Source organism: Nansenia antarctica (genome assembly GCF_963989245.1).
Source record: "Nansenia antarctica genome assembly, chromosome: 5".
Lineage (NCBI taxonomy): Eukaryota > Metazoa > Chordata > Actinopteri > Argentiniformes > Microstomatidae > Nansenia > Nansenia antarctica.
In genome coordinates, this window is record NC_137690.1 from 10,262,395 (window position 1) to 10,287,763 (window position 25,369).

Consider the following 25,369-nt stretch of genomic DNA (forward strand, 5'->3'; position numbering starts at 1 on the left):
AGCTGTGTCAGTAAGCACAATCTAAGATTAGCATACGACAGCAGATCCTCACTATCTAGTAAGTCTTACAGTAAGATAGCTTAGATAGTTCAATCTATCTATACTTCAAACCTAGCTATGTTAGCTAACGGTAAGCTAAATGTTGTACGCCTTAAGGACTTCCAACTCCGGTGGCGGTTGGGATTGGAGTGTCGCTCCCCGGCCGGCTCGTTCCATCAGGCTCGTTCCATCAGGTCGCCACGCGGGACAGCGTTCCATCATCGGCCGCACGTGAGGCGCGTTTAAAGGGCCCAACACCGGGGAAACACACACCAACAACCATGTCTCACACAGCACAGCGCAAACCTTCAGAAAGTTGTAGAAAGAGATCAAAAACATAAGTAATGTATCACTTTTACTACAGCCTTTAGAAGCGGGTGGCCTTTGGACTATGATTGCTTATAGAAGGTTAGACACCCACAGCACTTGACAGTCTGGGCTGTGCTCAATTGGTCCACATAACATGCATGTCCTGCATACAGTATGTAGCGGAGGCGACTTGTAAACTTAAGTGTCACCTTCAGACATTGAAGATGTCCTCTCGGCCGCATGGTATCATGTTAAACGCTTGTATCTTCCATGTGGGAGACCCATGTTCGAACCCTGTCAGGCACACATAGATCCTGGTTGCTCTTCTGGCACTGCTAGTCATGTGCCACCCCTATAGTCCAAACATCTCATGTTTATACTTAACTCTCTAAATATTCCCACAATTGGTATTGGATAGACCTAGACATTCAGCACTGGTAACCTCCTGGCCAAGAGCACCAATAACCTTCTGTTCCCCACCACTTAACTTGTGTTGTTGTGGGGCAACTGTATTACCTAACCGGGTGTCACACAGCTCCACTAAAGTGAACCAGAGACCCAGTTCTGCCTCCAGCCACGTTATTGCCCCACACACCACCAGAACACAACGCAGGCGTAACACACACGGGTTACAATAACAGTGTCAACCAAGCATGACTTTGATACATAATGTATATACACGACAAAACAAGATGACTGCCAAAGACGCCAAAACACGTCTTATAAATTAGTAACGTTGACTACCAGGAGGGCCATATTGAAGTCTTAATTATACACCTGGTGTGTGAATTTCAGACTTGGGTGTAATGTATTTCTGCCCCAGAAGGGGGCAGCAGTTCGATTTACCTCAGATTTACCAGATCGGCTGCTATGAAGAAGAAGGGGTGTTGTGGGAGAAGGGTCCAGCTGCATCCTACGTTTGGCATCACCCGGACGCTTGTAGACCATATTTGGTTCGAGCGCGTCATCACAGAAGTAACCGCGAGAAACCGCGAGATTTTGGGAGTACAACGAGACAGAGAGCGACAACGAGACAGAGAGTGACAACAAGACGAAAATGGCGAAACGGTTAGTAGGGAAAACGAGCGGAGACAAACCATATAAGCAGTTGACACTGGCACAGAGCTTGTCTGGCAGTGGATCTGCAAGGAGTGTGGTGCCGATCAGGTCAACTGCAAGCAGATCTGGTGCAGGAGATGCGCCAAATGTTGCAGATGATGGTGAGAACCGGAGCACTGGACCATCGGAGCCACGCCGCTCCTTCATGTCTTCAAACAATTCAGAGTCGGAGGACGTAGACCTCGACCCCGACTCGTCGGACGAGTGGTTGTCGTCCGGATCGGCTAGCAGCAGGGAATCCTCTCCAGATCAGCGGGGATCCACGATCCAAGACAAAAATGCCACAGAGAGTGTGAAAAGCAAAGGTAAACATATATAAATATATTTTTATATACAGTACAGGCCAACAGTTTGGACACACCTTCTCATTCAATGTGTTTCCTTTATTTTCATGACTATTTACATTGTAGATTCTCACTGAAGGCATCAAAACTATGAATGAACACATGTGGAATGATGTACTTAACAATAAAGTGTGAAATAACTCTAAATATGCGCCAAATGTTGCAGATGGTGAGAACCGGAGCACTGGACCATCGGAGCCACGCCGCTCCTTCATGTCTTCAAACAATTCAGAGTCGGAGGACGTAGACCTCGACCCCGACTCGTCGGACGAGTGGTTGTCGTCCGGATCGGCTAGCAGCAGGGAATCCTCTCCAGATCAGCGGGGATCCACGATCCAAGACAAAAATGCCACAGAGAGTGTGAAAAGCAAAGGTAAACATATATAAATATATTTTTATGTACAGTACAGGCCAAAAGTTTGGACACACCTTCTCATTCAATGTGTTTCCTTTATTTTCATGACTATTTACATTGTAGATTCTCACTGAAGGCATCAAAACTATGAATGAACACATGTGGAATGATGTACCTAACAATAAAGTGTGAAATAACTCTAAATATGTCTTAGATTTTAGATTCCTCAAAGTAGCCACCCTTTGCTTTTTTGTTGTTAATAAAATATATAATAATAATATTAAATATAATATGTGTTAATAATAATATGTTATTTTATATATATATATATATATATATATATATAATATTATTATTATATATTTTATTAACAAAAAATGTATTTTATTAACAACAAAAAAGCAAAGGGTGGCTACTTTGAGGAATCTAAAATATAAGACATATTTAGAGTTATTTCACACTTTATTGTTAAGTACATCATTCCACATGTGTTCATTCATAGTTTTGATGCCTTCAGTGAGAATCTACAATGTACCAAATAGTCATGAAAATAAAGGAAACGCATTGAATGAGAAGGTGTGTCCAAACCTTTGGCCTGTACTGTATAATATATAGAAATATTTCTCTACATCATTACAAAGCAATAAAACATGCCTTTTGTATATATATTTTGTATGAAATGGTATATATTTAAATATTTTACAGTCCCTGAATCGAGCAGAGGACGTGCATCAACCAGAGGGTGTGCAGCAAGGAGACGGCTGGCATCAGAGGAAGATGCTGGTTGGGGTCAGGGTGAGTGGCAACCCACAACGGTTCCATTCACGGCAACCCCTGGACCCCAGAATGCTGCTGCAGAGCTGGAATCTGACCTGCCGGTTGATTTCCTGGAGCTGCTAATGACTGATGAGCTGCTGCAGCACATTGCAGATCAAACCAACCTGTATGCCCAGCAGTTTTTACACTCCAGAGGGAGGTTATGGAAACCGGTGACAGTCCCAGAACTAAAACAATTCTTTGGACTCACTTTCATCACCGGTTACATCGAAAAGCCAAATCTGGAAATGTATTGGAGTGTGGATCAACAGGACGCCACTCCATACTTCAACAAAACCATGCTGAGGAACAGGTTCCAGCTCATCTGGAAGTTCCTCCACTACAACAATAATGCATCACGGGACGCCACAGATAAAATGTATAAAGTGCGTCCTGTTTTAGATTATGTTGTAGCCAAATTCAAAGAGCTGTATCAGCCCTTTGAAAATATCTGCATTGATGAAGGAATGATGCAGTGGCGTGGCCGCCTATCATTCAAAGTGTATAACCCTCAGAAGCCGGTGAAGTGTGGGATTAAATCCTACATACTGTGTGACTCTTATACTGGGTATTGCTTTAACATGAAGCCTTATGTTGGCCAGTCAAACACACTCCCAGACACAGTGTTCTCCCTCCTTGACCGTCTCACAGGACACGGATACACACTGTACATGGACAACTTTTACAACTCTGTTAAACTGTGTGAGCAGTTGATCAAAGCCAACACTAATGTCTGCGGAACACTGCGAAAAAACAGGGGGGAACCGCAGATCATAAGGGAGCCGACAAAGACCGACTTGGGTGTGAAGGGGAGGGTGGTGCGGCACAATGGCAGGGTGCTGGTTATGGCATGGCAGGACAAGCGTCTGGTGAGGATGGTGACAACCTGCCACCGTGACCGCATGCAGAGGGCGGAGGTGTGGCAGAAGGGGCAGAAGGAGAAGGTGGGTCAGCTCAAACCGGAGTGTGTTGTGGCATACAATGCCTGCATGAATGGGGTGGACAAACTTGACCAGAACATTGCATACTACCCATTCATACGGAAAACACTCAACTCGTCAAAGAAGTTTGTGGCATACTTATTTCAGCTTTGTGTGTTCAATGCATATGTGCTGTACAAGGCCAGGAACCCGGGGAAGTGCAAAACACACTTGGAGTTCATGAGGAGGGTGGCGAGGTCGTGGACTGAAAAAACCTATGTAGAGGAGGAGGAGGTGGAGGAGGAGGAGGAGAGAGGAGGAGGAGAGAGGAAGAGGGGGAGAGAGGAGGAGGGGGAGGAGGAGGAGGGGGAGGGGGAGGAGGAGGAGGTCCGACAAACCAGGGCTGCCAAAAACCGAGACCCAGACAGCAGGCTGGATGGCCGGATGGACAGGCATCAGTTGGAACGCTTAAGGCCCACCAGCAATAACACACAGCCAGCAAGAAAATGTAGGGTCTGCATACGAAGGGGTAAAAGGAGAGAGACCAGAATGTGGTGCAGGTCCTGCCGTGTACCCCTGCACGCAGTAGAGTGCTTCACAGCCTACCACACAAAAACCAAATATGATTAAGTGCATAGAGACACACACACACACACATATCTGTAAATAAGTTTACACACACACACACACATCTGTAAATACGTTTACACACACACACACACACACATCTGTAAATAAGTTTACACACACACACACACGTACACACCTGTAAATAGTTCACACACATGTAAATAGATTATTTTGTTATGTTTTGTATTATGTTCTAAATGTTCTAAATCTGTGAATAAATGTAGTTATTTTGTCATCAAAAGCCTTTTTTCCTGTGTTGTTTTTATTGTTTCATAGAAGTAAACAACTTTTCAGACGTTTGAGGTGTCACTAAAACTAAAATATGTGGACGTCAGTCACCGTTTTGCTTGAATTTGCTTCTCTGCAGAAAAAGCTAGTTTTCTCTGTTTATTGGTCAAAATCAGGTGTTTTTGCTGAAACCACCCTATGTTCTACGGCCGATTTCTAAACACTCAAAGAGGCTAGAAACAATCTTTTTCTGATGAAAGAAGAGAGTCTAAAGTTTTGGTAGATATGTTCAATATTTATATAGTCCGAAAAGTCAATATTTGGTGGGTCTTCAAAGTTCAGCGAAAATGCCCCCAAAAGTCTGGCAGTATGGAGCTCTCCGCTCTGAACATGGCTGGCAGTCAAAGAGTTAAACAGTACAACAGTGTAACAGATACCAGTGTTACAAGATGATAACAAACAACATAAACAAAACAAAAAACTGCTTACAGGTTTGTCTTTTCCTCAACCCCTTCTAATGGCTCTCCAAAGGCCACAGAAACATCCACCTCCTTTCTTCCTCCCTTTCACCTTAGTAGACTTTACCAGGCTGGTGTCAGTCACTGCAGCAGGCTTGAGGTCCTGGTTAGGCTCAAGCAGGCCGGCTGTACTGGACTTGAGGTCCTCATTTGCCTGGAGAAGGCTGGTGTCAATTATTGTAGGCTTTAGGGCAGCCATTACTATTAGTGACACATTTAACTACAGTAAAATAAGTCTTTCCAAAATTGCTAGAAATATTGCCCTAATAAAAATTTGAATTTAATTATGAGGTTGTGGGCCCCCTATGCGAAATGGAAAATAAGATATTGTAGAGAGACTTATCTCCTATTATTGATTAAGCTATATTATCCAACATCCGCTAACTATGTTATTTTCATGTCTTTATAAACTAAGAATGTCTACATACGAATTGTATACAAGACAAGTTGGCAGTTTCTTACAGACAGTATGAATTTCTTACAGACAGTATGCTAAATATATGCCGTTTCGTTGAGAAACATCCGAGCATTTCGAACAGGTTTGTTATAAGTGAAACCGAGAGGTATTCGCTGGACAGTTTGCTGGGGTGTAATGCTGCTTTCAGCTTATCTGCGTGGGAATAGATATTCAAGGAAGATAATAATTGATCTGGCAGAGATAGACTTCGAAAACGCTAATGACTGTGTAGACCTGTGACACTTCTCTCTCAGGCACACGCACACTCACACACGCACACTCACACACTCACACTCACACACACACACACACACACACACACACACACACACACGCCCCATCCCATTCCTCCTCCAGTGTCTGACTTATTTACCTAGAGTTCCCGAAAATGGCAGGTTTTGTTTTCTAGCCTGTTCATTGATTGGAGAGCAATCATTCTCTTCTCCACGGAAACCAGACACCCAGATGCATTATCCCCATTGTTGAGTTAATTACAGCCCGGCCCAGATTTAGAGGGATAAATAACCTTGCACCAGACTGTTCTCATGGCCTCCGCTACTGGGAAGGTGACAGAGAGACAGGCCCAGGCTGTCCCGAAGGGACCCTGTGGAACCACACTTGCTCAGCAGAGGGAAGAAGACAAAGGCTCCATGTCTCCGTGTCATACACTCAGAGAGAGAGAGAGAGAGAGACGAGTGGAGTCCCAGGGCTTGTGTTACAGCCTAACAAAAGCCAGCACCACTGGGCCAGGATAGTGAAAAGAGCAGTCACGGTCGACAGTTGAGTGTCTTGTGTAGTCTCTCTGTGGGCTCCACAGGGGTCTTAGCTCGTCCTCCTCCAGTGGTGTGAATGCTTGCCTTGATGCACTGTGTAGGTGATGAAGTACTGTGCATGGTGTATTACTGATCATGGACAGGTTCACGCAGAATGCTCAGTTATATGCTGCTTAACAACATGAAGATGGACATATGCTAAATACAGAATATACTGCAATAAGAACATTTAATTCCCGATGTTGTTGTTGTTCACAGAATGTACATCAGCGCAAAACTAGTGGTGCATAATTGACGTCACTCAGTAGGGTACCACCAGTAGAGGGAGTGAGAGCATAGCGTTTGAAAGTATGGACAATATTGTTCTTAGTATGGATGTGAGGCCTTCTCTGGCTTCCTTCCCCTGACGAGTTCTGTTATCACAACCACATCTGCCCTACTTGCTTTGTTTTCTGAATGGCCGCAAGACTGTTTGTATTTTAAATTAAGAGATATGGCTTTGGGTTAGACATGTTTCATAATTTAATTACGTGTATGTGTGTGTGTGTGTGTGTGTGTGTGTGTGTGTGTGCGTGTGTGCATGTGTGTGCGTGTGTGTGTGTAGTTTTGTTTTCCAGGCTACAGTCCCCCTAACAAGTTCCCTCTTTCATTGAGTGCATTAGCAGTCAGACCCCTTTGATGAATTCACACACAACCATACACAAATGTTTCAGATTATATCATATCCGTCCTTGTTATTATTTTTCATGCTGTTCCAATTGAAAAAGCTGACCTCACAGTCTCCCTTAAACCTGCAGGTTGCATGAATGACCTGAGCACAGAAGAGAGGCAATGGGTTACACATGGTGCTCCGCAGACCTCCCCTCTGAGTGTACGCATCTATAGAGTCTGGCAGTCATTTAAGATATACGATAAGCAGTGAAAAACAGGGCTTGAATTACCCACCATGCAGATATATGAGTCTTCATCTATTGAAGCACTCGTGAAGCCAAACAGCACAACTGATGCTTTGCTTCCAGATGTTTTTATTTATTTTTCTGTTTTAAGGGCATTTCTACTTTCTTGTGATAGACAGTAGAGGTTGACAGGAAGGATGGGTGAGAGAGGAGGGATGACATGCAGGATGTGCTGACATCTTAGTGTGCTATGCCACCAAGCGCCCCGCCAGATGGGTGTTTTAAGTTGTGTACAGAGCCATGGGTTAGAATAACTTGATTTGTATAAGTTCAGTAAAAGAAGATTGGGCGATCTATCTATTAAGGCCTACTGCTTTTGTCTGTTTGCATAAACTACCATTCCTTTCTTGTTTACTGTTAATATATTCTTCTATTTGAGTTAATGTTGCTTGTTCGTAGGATGGAGCATTGTCAACAAATCAAAGCATGACACAGGAATAAGAAACATGCATACAGTATTTATTTTGCAACCAGAACACATTAAATAAAACTACAAAGGTACTTCACTTATACAAAAGATAGATTATATCCCATTCACATACAAAATAACAATAATTTACTGTATAAATTAAAATTTCACTATTCTTTATTTACAATTCCATGAAAACAATATATTTCGTCCCAGAATAATTTTCTCCCAATCACTTGGGCTTCTCATTTAGTTGTTTTTTTTATGACAGGAGTACCATGTAACATTCGGACAAACCACAGCTAGAGAAAAGATGATTTCCACAATCGGAAAGGTACAGTACCATGGGATTTTACATGTAGCTGGAGGGTAAGAGAGAAAATGGAAGTTTGCATAATTCACCAGGCTATCCAAACAGACATGACCTTAGATAGTAACTGTCAGATTTGGTTTAACTTTATGTGATTTGACAAGGATTTATTCCCTCACTCTGTCTCTCTCTCTCTCTCTCTCTCTCTCTCTCTCTCTCTCTCTCTCTCTCTCTCTCTCTCTCTCTCTCTCTCTCTCTCTGTTTACCCCTGTCTCTCTGCTTTCTCTGTATGCATGAGCTGCTCTGTACATCACCAACCCAGGGGCATGTGCTCTTGTCTTGCGATAATGAACATGAGTTACAGATGAGCAGACAGCCAAAATACAGCATTAGGTCACTAGACAAACTTCACGGCGGAAAGGAAAAGTTTCCTCTGCATTGTGAGGCTTTTCTTACTGAATCGTAGTCACACCTACTGTAAATCCTAGACCTCAAATTCCATTGTGACATTTGCATTTTGCATATAAACTGTAACCCTTTGTTGCAAGTGCTCAACGTCAAGTTTATGCACATCTCCCACTGGTTTAAAAAAAAAAACAGCTTGTTTCCAAAGGAGACATGCCAAACTGAATAAGTACTACCATCACTGTACAAGTGGGGGCAAATCTTAAGTGCATTGACATTTTGGATTTGATTAATTATCTTGACAGTTATTTTTTTTAATTTATTGTGGTTTGTGTATGGACACAAACTGCAGCAGCAGCACGCTGAGAAGAAGTCCGACGTCTCTGCAGGAGATCATGCTACTGGGGGCAATTTGTGGATCTGCAAAATGTTCCACACAGATACACACAGAGCTGAGACAGTGAAGCTAACGTGCTGTCTGCTTGAAGTGTGTCAACAAGTGCTTTCGGTTATTTATCCCCACATTAGTGTGTGCTCGACCTCTGCCATTCCACTGAGATCGGGGTCCGATAAGTCAGCCCTCTGAATACGGGATTGTGCTGCTGAAGACGCTTCCACCTCCGAACTAAGTCACGATTGATGAGTACAAACAGAAAAGACTTTGGGATGACGGATCTCACCATTGCTTTGCTGAGACATGAAATGAAAGAGGCCCGGCGAATGTCATCATCCCCACATTGAATTACACAATATACAACACGACGATTCCCCTCTGTAATCAAAATGGAAACATAACGAGAACAATATGTTCAGTAATGTCAAAGACTACACTTAGAGAGAACATAGAAAAGAAAAACAAAGCAAAAGAAATACAAACAAACAAGCAAAAACTATAATTAAAGCCTTGCCCATTTATAAATCTTGATGAACAAAGTCCCTGTGGTGGCATGAAGGAGAAGATGCATCATGGTACAGAAGTAACTGAGTGAGACACCAGGGGGAAGGAAGCTCAGCCGATTCAGAGGGTCCTCAAGGCACTTAAACACCATCACACCAGAGAGATGAGAACCCACAGTTGGAGGAGAACTCCCTCAGAGTGTTTCAAGAGCATCAAAATAGCAGTTGTTTAACAACCCCTCCTCCTACAACCACACACGCCCCCCAGCCATGGGAGAGATCTTCTTGATACACCACAATCCCACAGTGAGGGAGGGGGTGAGAGAGTGTACTCTTTCTCCTTTACCTCGTTCCCACTCTTTTTTTAAATCTTTTTTTTTAGACATGGGGGTTATTCATCCCAGGGCTGCAGCGAGATCAGCATCACCTTCTTTGTGACTTATTCATGCCCATTCTCCACCCCCCCAGAACAGGTACACCGTAGCACCCATAGAGAGTCTGCAGTCTGCATATCAAACAAGAGCTGACCCATATAATAAAACAGAAGAAAGTGTACTACTGGATGCTATCGGGGGGTGGTCCCTATCTTGCTGTCTCCAGGACTGTGATCGGTCCGTCGTGGTATAAGAACATAGTTACATAACCCGGTTAGTGTTACTGGTACAGTAGGTGTGGGATGAGTTTGGTTTCCTCTTCCCCCTGATATTGATCAGGAGTCAACCCCATTTCTCTGTAAGCACCTGTTATCTGAGAGCCATTGTCACTCAGTGAATGGGGAGAGATAAGTTGGCCATTTTGTGTCCCACCAGATCCAGTTGCAATGGAAAGCTTGCATTCTGGATGAGTCCAGTGGAAACTGCTTTGGCCCCAGCCTGCCCTTGTCTCTAGAGGGGGACTCCAATGATATCTCAGTCGTCCATGTACGATGGAAGTGGAACCCCAGGAAGAGTAAATGAAAGCTGTAGTGTACAAACGGTAGAGTCAAATGTCCACCTGTCCACCGTGCTCTGTAGGTCCATCCTCTTCCTCTCCTCTCCTGCTCCATACACACTAGACACAGACAGCCCTGTCTGTCTCCCCATTGGGGCTGGGCTTCGGTCTTCCTTGGCTCCTGGGCTTCATTTGGCAGCAGTCAGTCAGTCAGTCAGTCAGTCATTAGTTACCTTGTTAGCTCAGTGCCCCATAGAGTCTCATTGGTAGAGGGCCTAGCGTGCTCAGATGGCCCTGGTACAGGGTGTAGTAGTAGTAGTAGTAGTAGTAGTAGTAGCAGGGGAGACTGGGAGGCAGTTCCCCTAGTTGCCCACCAGGGGGCTGAGGTCTCCGTGGTGGTTCTTTAGCTTCTTCTTGAAGAGGGAAATGGTGGAGGGCCGGTAGAAGATGATCAGGGGCTCAGAGGCAGTACTCTGACTGCAGCTGTCCGAGCCACTGATGGTGGGGATGTTCGGAGATCTGAGAGAGGGAGGGAGGGAGAGAGAGAGATGGAAAGAGGAGAGGGAGATCGAGTGATAGAGAGGTGGAGAGAAAGAAAAGTCAGAGGGGGGAGAGGGGAAAGAGAAGGAGAGATGGAGAGAGGATAGTGTCATTAGTCGTCTGAGGCTTTTAAAGGCTTTTCATACTGTATGCTCATACCGTATTCTCCTCGGAAGAACTCATACTTACTTTACTGTAATATGCAGCAGTAATTTTGCCACCATGGCTATGACTGACAGTGTTAGGAGAGCAGCAAGAGCATAGATGGTCCACACTGCCAAAGAGAAACACAGAGTTCATTTCAAGCAGTAAAACCACATCTGAAATTGTATAGAATAGAAGGCCTATAGTTCTCTCTCATACCAATAAAACGTTATCATAATATTCAGGCAGTAAAAAAAACATCTGACATTCTATAGAATCTTACGTTCTCTCTCATAACAATAAAAAGTACTAGAGCTTGAAAAAAAAAGAATACAGTAGATCTAGACCATATGAAATGATGCTACAATTCGTGCAAAGCCTGTACACCTGCTAGCCAGCAGCCCTTCGGCTGAGTAGAGACAGACAGTAATAGGTTTATGAAGCATTATCAGAACACATCTGGTTATAGGATGTCTAGCCCCAGCAGGGTCGCCTATCAGGATTTATTTGTAAGTGCAAGAGCTCCATCAAGCTATATATTAATTATCAGTACATATCCTATAACAGTCCTGTAAAATAAATCAAATGAGACAGTCCCGTCGCTGGTAGAACTCTACAAGTGAAAGACCAATACATCCATTGAGGCATTTTATTGTGCCCTGCAAGAGTAAGCCGACAGAAACCCATCTAAGAGAGAGTGGCCAGATGTAGAAAGGTACAATGATTGGTAAGGTAACACATACTAGCGCTGTGACCAGTGGTCCCGCTGGGTCCAGCCCACTGACCTGGCATGTTGTGGTCCGGTTTGCCCGGGCTGGACGTGATCACGTAGAGGATCTGGGAGGAGCGTCCGTTACCGCTCCCGTTCGACTTCTCCGTCACGCCCCCCAAAGGAGGCTCCACCGTACTGGTGTTCTCATCTTCCTCCTCTTCCTCTTCCTCATCTGGCCTGGAGTCCTGCCCCCTCAATGCTGAAACAACAACAACAACAACAAATGTTCAAATGCTTCCATCTGTCTGACTGTGCCTGCTGGTGTGCTTCGTTTTTACCCAGTTCCCAGTCAGTTTTGAGCGATTGAGCTGTACGCTGTATGTGTCGTGTAAACTCAAAAGGGTTTGTTTGAAAGTTAGAAAATGCAACTACAATTGGTGTTCATGTGGTGAAAATGCTGAGAAATCGACGTTAGTATTGGGGTGATATTGGTCAGTAGCCTACTCCAAATAACAAAACCGTTGTTACGTAATGAGAAGAAAAAAAACAAAATGAGGGGAGTTATTTCCTACTCAAAACATGAATGGTGTCCGAATCTTTAACTGGTGTGGGATTTCTTCTCATGTAACTGAACCATAATGTGATGTTTCCACATGTTCTTCATTTTTCAAACTCCTCTGCTCAACCGAGAATTCCTCAGACGTCATCTGAGACCATTTATCTTCAGTGAAATTACCATCCCGCCACTCAGCGCTGGTACGCTAGTGCACTGCTTGGTATTTACAACCCATTCAGCCTAGAGAGAGTCTCTTTCTCTCTCTTTCGCTCACTGTCTCTTTCTCTCCCTCTTGCTTTTCTCTCTCTCCTCCAAGCTAGCTATAAGAAAAAAGCCTATTTCTGTATGATGTGACCTTTTCTGATAACATCTCTGATATTGGGCATTCCCAACCCATTTGCCTTGGTTCAGTTTGAAACAAAGTAAAGTCAGGAATGAGACACGACCAGGAAGAATTGGCTGGCTGTCTGGAGGTCAGACTCTGACCTGCCAATATGATGTTTTTGCAGAATGAAGCCAGAGGAGGAACACGAGAGAATTACAGATGAACAGTGTGGATAGAGAGAGAGAGAGAGAGACCTTCCAGGCTGGCGGGTGCTAAGCTCGAATTGAATGTCAGCTACATTAACTCAGGGTCTGCATGTGTGGATAGTCTGGATACCTCGGGGAACCAATCAGACCAAATAGTGGAACCTTGGGAATGTTTAAACAGCTTTGTCCCTGTTCAGAGAATTGCAATGTATTGTTGCTAGTAGCTACACATAATTCCATTCTACTGTGTGGTGATATATGGCCGAATTAGGTTTTCTTTGTGAGGTGATGCACACACTAGAACGCCCCATCGGATGAGGGATATCATATCCCAACAACAAAAGGCCGTGAATAATGTAGCCTGAATCTGTTTGTCTCATGGTGAGTTTCCTAGAGAAACAAAACATTTAAATATGCAGTTTCACCTGAGGGCTCTGAGGCATTGGCTAGCAAATGAAAAGAGAAAAGGGACTGGCAGGTTGGGCCAATCACCTGTCTCTCTCTCACCAGAGGTAGCACACGTTACTCTGCTCAATTTAACACTGTTGAGTGTGGTTGCTATGCAAACCCTGTCATGGAGCCAGAAAGGCAGCACGCACCTGTTCATGCAAATATGTCTTCCACAGAGAAATCATGACAAAGAGAGAGATTGTTGTCAACTTTACTCTAAAACATACTCTTACAGTACAATCTCTATATACTGTAGTATTTATAATTAAGGCCTTAATCTCAACCTATTATGATGTTGGCATGAAACATGTTGATGATGATCACCAGACCATTTCAACTCAATGGCATTGATTGAATCCAAAAGGAGAGAGCAAATGCGTATAATAATAATAATAATAACAACAGCAATAATAATAATAATAATTAATAATTATAATTAATAATAATAATAATAATAATTAATAATAATAATTATTATTTATAATAGAAATATTAAAAGTATACAACATATTATGCTACATTTCAGTCTGATTATGATGCTACTCACCGTCAGAAGACGATGCATTAACCATATTCATAATAATGTATTTATTTATTTTTGTTGAAAAAGTGAAGTGGGGCATCTAGGAATCAAGTTTGTATGGCCCTAGTGGTTTTGCTAACAACACCAGATGGGAATTCTACAGACCTTGGTACAGGACAGCAAAGCCCCGGGCCTGGTTGGTGCGGTCCGAGTAGAAGTACAGGATGACAAAGTCCCCAGTGACGTTAACCAGGTCCCGGGGCGGGTTCCGCCCATCGAAGCGTGCCAACACCTGATTGGTGTAGCCATCCAGCAGCTCCACCATGTCCGTCTGGTCGGAGATGTCGAAGAACGTGAAGTTGAAGAGGATCATGGAGGCGCCGGGCACGTGAACGGTCCAGTAGCAGACCCGCCCCGCTCCATACTCATCTGGGAAGTCAGGGGAGTAGACCACCCCTGAGGGGGCCGAGTAGTTACCTCCGCACGACCCCACTCGGGCTGCGGAAAGAAAGGAAAAGGGGAAAACAGGTCAATAATATACTTGGTGGAATGGAAAGATAGCGCTGAAAGAGGAGAATTGAATAGGCTTTGCGATTTAGTTTGGTAATGGAGATTTTCTTCTCACAACATCACAGAGAAAGCGGTGCTGAGATAGAGGTGTAAAGCCTCCATATTAGGTTATGGTGGAGGGGGATTTACAGTTGGGCGAGAGATCAAAGAGAACAGAATCTATCTGTATGGCCCTCGATCATGTGTAGTGGACCGGGCCAGACTAGAGCAAACGCTCTCCTACTCACTGTCGAAGATGATGACCCATCCATCTCCGCCGCAGGGCTGGGTGTGGTCGCCGAAGCACACGTGGTTGCATTCCATACTGGGTGCCTCGCCATGGCGACGGAGGTCCAGGTCGTTGCCACAGAAACAGGCGTAGCCAGACTCCATGCCAGCAAGCTTTAGAAAAGAGACACATGCAAATCATCAATTCAGAATATCAAATCAAGCATTATTTGTTTATAGCTTTCCATAGTCAACTCATTTTCCATAATGGCCTCAGATGAGACAAAAAGAGGAGGTGGCGATGGAAAGGAGAGCTGCTTTTGGATGAGATGACCTTGAGAGGAACCAGACTCTAGAGGTCAAGCCCATCTTCCTTGGGCCAGCCCTGGACCATTCCATAAAAAAGATATGATGTGAGGCAGAGATGTATGTCAGTCTCATATGACCAGATATATAATCTAATTCCATGTTAATGAAACCAGGTCATCCAGATTATTTAATAAAAACGACAAAGTAGGAATTGTTTATCTCTACAGAAATAGTTATTTCTTGTTACAAGTGTCTAAACCCATTAGTCATTTTAGGATAATAAATGTGCTTGGGCTGTGTCCAATGCTTTGGGAGAAACAGTCACCCACTCAACGATAATTAAAGGGCTACTTGTCAAGTACCAACTAACGCATCAAAAGACATCTGCGGAGGGGACAAGGCAAAAATAAACCTCTCGGAAGTACTATAACCTTCATCTTTGAGTCAAAACATTGTAAACATTTCCTCAAGTATGCTGTGGGCTGCATTAGAATGAGAACCAGAAACCGTAAAAAGTATTGACCTATCAATTCAACCTTGTCATGTTCCGCACAGTGCAGTGAAGAGATCCATTGTTTGTCACATTAAAGAGCACCATTGTGCAATTTGCTGCCCCTAAATGAATTCATCTGAAGGTACTGCATCATTTCCCATCCAGAGAGTTTCCTCATGGAACTGGAATTCATGGTGACTCCTCCACTGCCAACCAATCACATTATGACAGCTTCCTCTTTACATTTATCAAGTGAAAAACATTCTAGAACACCAAACGAGCAAAAAAACAGGAAGAAGCCATAAGAAAGATAACTTGAAGAAACACCAACTAGAACATTCCTCTGGTGAGAAAACCCAACAGTTTAAGGGAGGCCTCTGATTCAGAGCCTGACTCATAATCACACATGCTCCTTGTTGTGAAGTCATGCGAGACTAGCGGGAGATGAGGCTGCCGCGCTGCCGAGAAGCGTTTTAAATGCGCATTAGGGACAATGACAATCAGAGGGCAGACTGGAAGACAGGCTGACAAGACAAGATACTGTAGCAAGACTGTTCCAGGCTGGCGACACAGCCATGCCATCTGCGGAGAGAGACTGTCACTGCTCGTCAGTGCAGACGGGGGCCTAGCGCAGACAGGGCTCACCCGGATGTGTTCAGACAGAAAATCAACACCTGGCATTGTTTATATAACCCAGAACAATAGCATGCTCGAGCCAGAGAGAGAATTATGGAGATGCCCATGAGCCTAATAACTGTTCGTTTACAGCTGTCTCTGTTGATTGCCATGATGTTTCCTCATTTAATGCTTTGCTGGTTTTTTGAGAAAAAAAAATGTTGAGTGATCACCATCAACATAGACATAGAATGATGGTTTTAACAGTGTCATCAAAATTGCCCCTAACAGATGATCATTTTGGCTGGCACACATTTCTATATCCAGTTGGAGCGGTTCATCTCATGTGCATTAAACATAATCTATTTCTTCCCAGATGAAACTGGGAAGAAGACTGTTCTCTGAGTTCAAAATATGGATTGACGATAGATCAAAGGATCTTTGCGTGTGTGTTTTAGCGTTCACCTCATGTTCATGCAACACATGGCGCCGGGGTTAGAGAGTTCAGAGGGTTTAAGCATTGTGGCTGGTCTTGTTGGATCGTCTGTCTCCATCGGTTATCTTACCTTGTATCTCTGCTTCCTGCAGAAGCTGATGCAGTTCTGGATGGTGAGTAAGTTGGAGGTCTCGCTGCTCCCTGTCAGAGTGGGCGGATCACCACTGTCTTTGAAGCAGCCCAGGTTCCCAGGCACTGTGGGGACACACAGAGAGAGAGGACGGTAGAGTTAAGCCATAAGGTTATATGTAGTTTATTGGTGCTTCTCAGAGATGGTCCCAGGGGAACCTTGTTTTTTTAGTTGTAAAGTAGATCATAGACTACATTTCCTGGAACCAGGTCTGCCTCATGTCTCTCTTGAAGGGTGTTGTGTTTTATACGATGTGATTAACACTTCTCTGTTTCTCTGGCCCGCCTCCAAAAACCTCCACATCTACAGTGACACTCTTCGTCGAACTGGGACCGCCGTGAAACCGGAGAGGCACACGGTGTAGCAAGAAAGAAAGAAAAAAACGTCATCTTGCTTGGAATTTTTCTGGCCACTGTTGGGATTTTTTTTATTAATTGTCACCAGACAAAAGTGTAGGCTTGGAGCGGGAGTAGAGGAGGTGAGGGGTGAGGGAGGAGGAGGAAGGGGGGAGGGGGGGGGGCTGTCTGCGTTGTAGCGAGAGGGTGTAGGAATCCAGAAAATGTGTATTGTCTGAGGGAGTTTCTGTGGATAGGGGGAAAGGCCTTCTGGTGCTGGAAGTATCAGTGCCATAGGGGTAGAGTGTGTATGTGTAACACTGGCAGTATGGTTGTGTACAGACAGACTGTGTGTGTATGTCTCTCTCTCTGTGTGTGTGTGTGTGTGTGTGTGTGTGTGTGTGTGTGTGTGTGTGTGTGTGCATGTGTGCATGTGTGTGTGTGTGTGTGCCCACATGTTCATGTGTGCATGGACGTGTATATGTGTGTGTGTGTGTGTGTGTGTGTGTGTGTGTGTGTGTGTGTGTGTGCCTCAACCCGTCCATATCTAGAGCAACAGTGGTGGGTACAGTGGACACATCATACCCAGAAGGCCTCACTGTCGGGCAGAGAGAAACATTGATGAGGCCTGTCTGAGAAGGTATTAGGGCAGTACTTTCACATAGGTAAAGGACAGGGTCAAAAACGTGACCACTGCAATATGGGTGGTCTATACCAGAGCCTTACATCGAGTGTGGATATGGTCTACATACTGTATACTGACACAAGATCTAGAGACAAACAAGAGAGCCCACCGCACCCGATCCACTATGCATTTATCAAACAGTTTACAGTATGCATTACATTTCTTTACATTTAGCAGATGCTTTTATCCAAAGCAACTTACAACAAGTACTAAAGTCTAAAGTAATCATCTATGCATCAGTCATAATGCCCTTGGCAGTCACAATGCAAAATTGGTATTACAATTCAACACTTTTATGAAGGTATTTGTTTGAGCGAACAAATACCGTAGGCCAGAGAAGACAATAAACCCTCAAGCCTGACGACATCCCACTCAGAATTTTGATTAAAATTACTTGTATTAGTATTACTTGTACATTCATTTCGTATCCGTGTTCTAGGGGGGGGGGGGGTGAATTTGAGACAAGAGACAAACGTAAAACACAATCTCAAACTAATTTCTATTCATATGAATGTTACACCCACTGCTATTTTCTCAAATTGGAATCTGTGTCATCCAACCGTAGGGTAGAAGAAAGATCATTAGAGAGAGAGAGAGAGAGAGAGAGAGAGAGAGAGAGAGAGAGCACCTGACTGTCAACACTGGTTTGAGAGACGGCAACCCTCTGATATGCCTTGAATAACAACCAGCAACCAACAACCAACAACCATCTCGGCTAGTTCAACGACAGTGAATGCATAGCATTGCTAACGTGACATGCATGTATATTATAATGCTGTAAACCTCTGTAACGTAACACCTTGAATCTACTGTTTATGTCAATGAGGTATACTATATTTCACCACAGCTAAGCTCTACTAAACCAGTGACACTCTGTGTGATACTGTACTAGCTCTACTGTGATACAGTGACACAGTTCCAGTTTAACAGGTGGAGAGTTCATAGAAAAGTGGCCTGTGGATGTCATGTTAGCACATGCTCATGCTAACTAGTGCATGCTAGCCTTGAAGCCATACTCTATGTTTTGTTTTTGGGGTTGGAGAGAGAGAGAGAGAGAGAGAGAGAGAGAGAGAGAGAGAGAGAGAGAGAGAGAGAGCGTGCGCGCGCGCGCGCGCGCGAGAGAGAGAGAGAGAGAGAGAGAGAGAGAGAGAGAGAGAGAGAGAGAGAGAGAGAGAGAGAGAGAGAGAGAGAGAGAGAGAGAGAGAGAGAGAGAGAGAGAGAGAGGGTGACGGAGACCACACACCATTACCAAACTGCCTCCTCCACTGCCAATGTAAACTTTTTGGCTGACACAATAGCTCCTCTACGTAAACACCAGATGCCACAGATGCTTGGTGTTTGCGTAAGGATGAAACGCAAGCAGGGCGAGGCCTCCTTGGAAATCCACAAGAGGTTCAAGAGGCCAGTGCTCGCAAAAACGTAACGTCCCGGAGTGAGCTCTTTCTGGGCCACTCCCCGCACCTCACCCACGCTCGTTGACCGCAGGCCGACCGCGCTGTTGGCCCGGCGGCCATGACTGGACAGCGCGTATATTGGACGGATGTGAAAAAACTTAGAGAGAGGGATCTGAGAGGAGGGGGAAGACGTGTTCAAACTCCCGCTGTTTTGCAATAAATCCTGAAGAATATCCCTTTTCTTATGTCAAAGCTTTATGAGTATAGGATTAATACTGTGATTTGCATCATTCAGTGAAGCTCAGCGCTGCAGACTTTTGGAATTAGGGGCGAGATTATGTGGTGGGTGAAAGATAAACATGACAGTAATGGAGTCATTTGAGTTTTCCAGCGGAGGTATTTTATTAGACAAGGATAACCCTGTACACAACTATGCAGGGTGGGACGTGTAGCAGGCTAAAGAGGGGTAAACACCTGGTTGTGCGTTGTGTAGCAACCTTCCTCCGAGCCAACTGGGTACCACTTCAATGGAGCTTTCAACAGCAGGAGAAACACTACTTGAGGGCTCACGAGCAAGATTAAAGGCAAAAGGCTCTTTTTCCCCTTTGACAAGAAGATTGCAGACTACTGTCAATATATCTGTCTTTGTGTTCTTGTCATCCCAAGGGGCTGCAGCTTGAGGTGGAGCAGCAGGTGGGAGGGGATCCGTTGAGCCGAATATCACAGCTTTCGGTCGGGGCTTGTGTAGAACTGGAGACGGCAGTGGCGGCGGCTTTCTTCAGGGCGTTTCTTTCTGCGAATGTTGCATTTATGCTATGAAAAATGCTTTAACAGAACAAAAGCCCTGAGTGAAGCATTGTCTGTTAACTAACTACAGACAACTACATCTGCTACACAGGCGCAACAAGTGGAAATATCTTTGCTTGAATAAAACATTTAAAAACACACGCACAGACACACACGCACGCGCACATGCACGCACGCATGCACACACACACACACACACACACACACACACACACACACACACACACACACACACACTTCAAAGCCGCCGGTGGAATTTGGTTTAACAAGCCAGAGGGGAGAGGGAGGAAACACAAGGTGTATAAATGCACCAGCTAGCCCAATTCAGACTGGCGAAAGCTCTGGGAGATCACCGCAGGGGGACTCACATGAGACAAAAAGCAGACAAACCACCTCAGTCAGGAGGACTGACTATGCCTGACTCTGGACAGAGTCATCAACAGCAACTTGCTGCCTTGTCTACGAAAATACCGGTTACAGCAGTTAGTTACCCTCCCCACAATGCATTGCAGAGCAGCAGACAAAACAACCAAGTTCATGGGTGTCTGTCTGCAACAGGATAAGACACCTCTGGAGTCTGAGCAGACACAATAACACTCCCAGACCTTAAACACATCAGAAGGGCGGGTGACAAAAAAAAAAGGCACATCGGGATAACAAACAAAACAACATCAAACACATACGGCAGGCTTTGGCAAGTGCACTTGGCAGTCATGGCGGGCGAGCGGGTCTGTGTGCCGAAGGCCTCGTCTCTGTGTTATTAAGGAAAGGTAATTACAGACATAAATTGCGATGACATCTGGAGAGAGAGAGTTTTTTTTGTTTTTTTTTCAAGAGGACTGTGGGTGTCTCTCTTTTCAAAATAAATGTACTCTTAAGAGGGAGCCTCTCATCGCTCGTGTCCCGCCCAGAACACACTGCCAGTGATATTTTTACATGACACATAGAGAGAGAGAGAGAGAGAGAGAGAGAGAGAGAGAGAGAGAGAGAGAGAGAGAGAGAGCTAGAACTGCTGAGAGTTAATTCAAGAGTGACAACAAATATCCACAGAACACCAGTAGCAACACAACACTACTCTGTAGTAGTCATAACTACTAATGGAACACCAGTAATAACACAACACTCTGCTCTATAATCACAACTACGGATTGAATAACAACCCAAAACTGCTCTATAGTCACAAATGCTGATGGAACTCATCTCAATGGCCACTCTCTGTAATGCCTAAAGAATTTGCCACGTGGGAACTCTAAAAGGTCAGTTTAGCACACTAACGGATAACGGTCATACGACCCACACAGATCGCAAACGATATCGGCGCTCTGGCGTCATTGTGGCCATCCGCGATGTGGTCTTTGGGTCTTTTCACTGTGTCTTCACAACGCCTGCAGGTTAATTTACATTAAATGAAATTCTTTGGCGGCGAAAAGGAGAAATTCATTAGCACTTCCTCGTTAGATGGTGAAATGTTGAGGTCATATAAGGAAAGCAAGCCTTTAAAAGTACATTCCCCTGTCATAATGCTCCACCACAAGTAATTTAACACTCTCATCACAGCCCCTACCTTACACACAAGCATTCTGGGGTTTGGAAAGACTCCCAGCACCCCATTAACGGTGACATGGCATTGTCAACATGTTAATGACGACTCAAATCTGACACCTTTCCTTCTGGAACACGCTCTCTCTAGCTTGGAATGTTAAGTACCGTATAGCTAAGGAAATAATACTTATCACACTGTCCACTGTTTATGTGTTCTATGTCTCCCTCTGTGTATAGCTCTCTCTATCCTTCTCTTTCTCTTTTGTTTTGTCTGTGCAGGAAATTAATAAATACAGCTGTGTTCCATCTCGCGCAAGATTGGGTTGTAATCCAGCATGATTTGGGAGAAAGTAATGAAGCTGAGGATATGTCTCCCATAGGGAAAATATCTGGCAGGGTCTTATTGTTCTTATATGCAGGGTGTTTCCTTTATGTGTCTCTCTCGTTTCTTTTATACTTACTTTTGAAATCATAAATCCCCAACCCTGTAAATGAGGCACTGCAATAAGGCTTTCATAAAACAAACTGTGGTGGAGGTTATGGCAGGGAACAGGTCACAATAAGACAATAGGGAACTGATTATCAAACACAACTTTTGTTCCACTTCTGCTTTGCTTCACTACTCCCCCGGGATGTCCACCCCCAGTATGTGTGTGTGTCTGTGTGTGTGTGTGTGTGTGTGTGTGTATGCACGTACGTGCATGTATGTGTTTGTGTGTGTGCGTGCGTGTGCGTGCGTGTGTGCGTGTGTGTGTGTGTTGCCGGGCCGTGTTACAACATGATAGCGATGGAGGAGATCAATGCTTTCGCCTCGGGCGCCGGGAGAGTGACTAACCATCTAATTAAAAGGAAGACGGGAGAACTCGGGCCTTAAATGAATAATTAGAGGCTTTTCTGTAACGGAGTGGGTCGGGGGAACAAAGGGGAGAGATGAAAAATGGTTGTGGTGCTGCAGTGTGCAGTGTGGCTGTCCTGGGGAGGCCCACCGCCATTGGTCACACGTTCAAGGCGATCCGATGCCAGGGGCCAGAGGAGAGATGAAAAGCATACTTACTTCCCAAATTTCAGCCCTCATGGGCGTTAAGGGAAACACTTCAACACACTTCAATTCATCACCTTCTTGCTCTCAAAGAGAATAACTTTGTCATTTTTGTCATTTGTCATTTGGCTACGTTGTAGTGGACGAGAGCGGCGCAGTCAAACGAATCCGAGAGGAAAGTCTTCCTACAGTAACGGTGGATAACGGGCTGTCGAAATGTGACAAGCATGGATGACTTACGACAAATCAGATAGCTGTGACTGTTTAAAGAGGAGATAAGGCCGCTTCTTTGAAGGCAGCTCCAAAGCATTACAAGTCTGTTCACACAGCAGTGCTAGAGGAGAGGCGAGGACAGCGTTGGCCAGGAGATTATTGAGTCTGACATGTCTTCAAGGTGTCTTTAACAGCCCGAACGTGACATCAGCCCAAACGAATGTTACCTCACCAGCAGAGTCTCTAAGGTTAAGGAGTGAGTGTGTGTGTGTGTGTGTGTGTGTGTGTGTGTGTGTGTGTGTGTGTGTGTGTTTGTGTGTGTGTGTGTGTGTGTGTGTGTGTGTGTGTGTGTGTGTGTGTGTGTGTGTGTGTGTATGCGTGTGTGTCAGTGAGGTGCAGTGAGTTCAATGGTTGGGGAGGCTCTGGCTATCAGAGCCAGATTTACACACATACTGTATATATGCTCCATCTAGTTTCTGAGGAGGAGTTGCGCAATCATGCTGAGCCCGTCTCTCCCTGTCTTTGTAAATGTGTCCCTGTAAAATCCGCAAATCCACAAATCAGTGGAAAAATCATTATATATATATTTTCATATGTATGTATGCCTGGTGAGGCTCTACGTCACCTGCCTCCCATGACTACATATCCCTGATGTATGTGTGTGTGTGTGTGTGTGTGTGTGTGTGTGACACAGTGTCGTGCAATGGCCAGGGCACCAAATAAACCGAAGATATGTCCCCCCCTCCGCCTCCCTCTCCGCCTCCCTCTCCTCCTCAGGCGACACTTGAACCAGCCGGGGGGTCGGAACAAGTCTCAGCACCTCACTACACACGTGACTACTGTATGTGTCAATCATCCAGTATGTTTCTCTGACTGAAACATTTTCCTCTCAACGTGGGTCGAGTATGTTACCGTCTACAAAAGCACACAAGCTCTGACCTCCCTCCCTCACACTGCAGGCTCAGAAATAGGAACATGGGGATGTTCTTATACAGTACACCATCTATCAGCTATTCCATAGGCCAACTCCGTTGCAAGGGATGCTCTTCACATGTGAGCTACTTTGTTTCCGATTTCTTATGTAAGTGATACTTACTATTTATGTTCTCTTGTTTCTCCAGACAGGAGCTAAATAACAAGCATCTACTTGTTCCCATTAGTGACCATTCTACAGTACTCAACCACCGCGCCTTGAAATCGATACATGTAATTCCCTAATGGCAATTGCCTATTTTGAACTATGCAGCAAAAGACAGAGAAAGACAGAGAAAGAGAGAGAGAGAGAGAGAGAGAGAGAGAGAGAGAGAGAGAGAGATAAGAATCTACCTATTGTCTCTGTCTTGTTGTTGTGGCCCTCCTCCTCCCGTACCCTGAAGAGGGTTCCTCAAAGCCAGTTTGTACCTGTGTAAAGGTATTTCCCTCCTGGGGCGGTGTGGGCGGGGCTAACAGAGGTCAGGGGGCACTGTGAGATGACAAAGAGCTCTCAGATACCCTCCTCCAACACAGAGAAGGACCTGGGTGAGAGGAGACGCTTCAACTGACAGGTGTCAAAGCTAGAGGTACAAGAGACACACACACACATGCACACGCACACACGCACGCACGCACACACACACACACACACACACACACACACACACACACACACACACACACACACACACACACACACCACAAGAAGAGAACCTAACCCTCTGGGAGGCCTTAACCTGCTTTACTAAGGTGTGTGTGTGTGTGTGTGTGTGTGTGGGGGGGGCTGTGTCTACAACACAGTTAGAAAATAAGACCACCTACAGAAGACTTTCATCTGTTTTTATCAGCAAAGACAGTGATGAGAATAAAGGGAATATACTTGAAAGTAACCCAAGACACAAACAACCCACATTATTCCTTTAATCTGCCGATGCTATATTTTGCCACAACATATCCCTGTGAAAACAGACATCAGACAAATAGCTTGGTGGGGGGGGGCGTGTGTGTGTATGTGTTTGGTGGGGGGGGGGCGGCTGGGGGTTTGGGTTGAGCTGCTTAAACCTTGAGCTCCTTTTCCCTCCACAATGGCACCGTTGACGGTGCGGAAACAACGGTCCCTGTGCTCTCCAGAACCAGACAGAGCTGGTCAGTTTCACAAGTGACCTACATGGGGAGGTTCGGGGGGGGGGGGGGGGGTCTCAGGTGTCCTCTGTGAGAGGTCTCAGTACCTGGGTGGGAGGGAGTGGGGGTGGGGGGGGTTATCTGACTCTGTCTTGCTCTTGATTACGGTAACTGTAGGTTCAGCAATATTGCAACTGAAAACGTGCTAACAACATGATCATGTAATCCTTTAAGTGTAATAACTTATGTGGTCAATTAAAACTAAGTTGTAATATAACATAATTTAACATATAATGCATTCAAAATGTTCAGAAAACCAAATTACTGTATGTTCTTCTGATCGTGTGATGAATGATCGACTCATCCCTTGCTTCAAACACCGTTAAACACCCCTATCCTCTGTAATCAATCAAAATGACTGCCCTATAGAGACCGCCTTTGAGCTTCACTGTACAGAACAAATGTTCGCTAGAATTATGTGTTAATGACCTCACATTGTTCCTATGTTGATTAATAGGAACGGTTACATTATGAATTATATCACTCGTTACCCAACAGCTTTAACGACT

The 25,369-nt window shown here is 44.8% G+C and overlaps 2 protein-coding genes across 2 annotated transcripts in view; one reads left to right on the top strand and one right to left on the bottom strand.

Moving 5' to 3' along the window:
- Positions 1-1,444: 1,444 nt before the first annotated feature.
- On the top strand, positions 1,445-6,561 carry LOC308157720 (piggyBac transposable element-derived protein 4-like; the record flags this gene model as incomplete). Its single annotated transcript, XM_080531328.1, has 4 exons — positions 1,445-1,772; positions 1,978-2,184; positions 2,872-4,181; positions 6,553-6,561. Exons 1-4 carry the CDS (start codon positions 1,613-1,615, stop codon positions 6,559-6,561), a joined length of 1,686 nt encoding a protein of 561 aa, XP_080387454.1. The 5' UTR covers positions 1,445-1,612.
- Positions 6,562-10,777: 4,216 nt separating this feature from the next.
- Positions 10,778-25,369, bottom strand: part of kremen1 (kringle containing transmembrane protein 1) — a gene marked incomplete at both ends in the record, with an annotated part of 45,803 nt that continues 31,211 nt past the window's right edge. Inside the window, 6 exons of the mRNA XM_080532412.1 lie at positions 10,778-10,934; positions 11,145-11,229; positions 11,885-12,070; positions 14,037-14,369; positions 14,669-14,822; positions 16,632-16,756. Of these exons, the coding sequence (XP_080388538.1) occupies positions 10,778-10,934; positions 11,145-11,229; positions 11,885-12,070; positions 14,037-14,369; positions 14,669-14,822; positions 16,632-16,756 (1,040 nt within the window). The remainder of the gene's footprint in view (positions 10,935-11,144; positions 11,230-11,884; positions 12,071-14,036; positions 14,370-14,668; positions 14,823-16,631; positions 16,757-25,369) is intronic.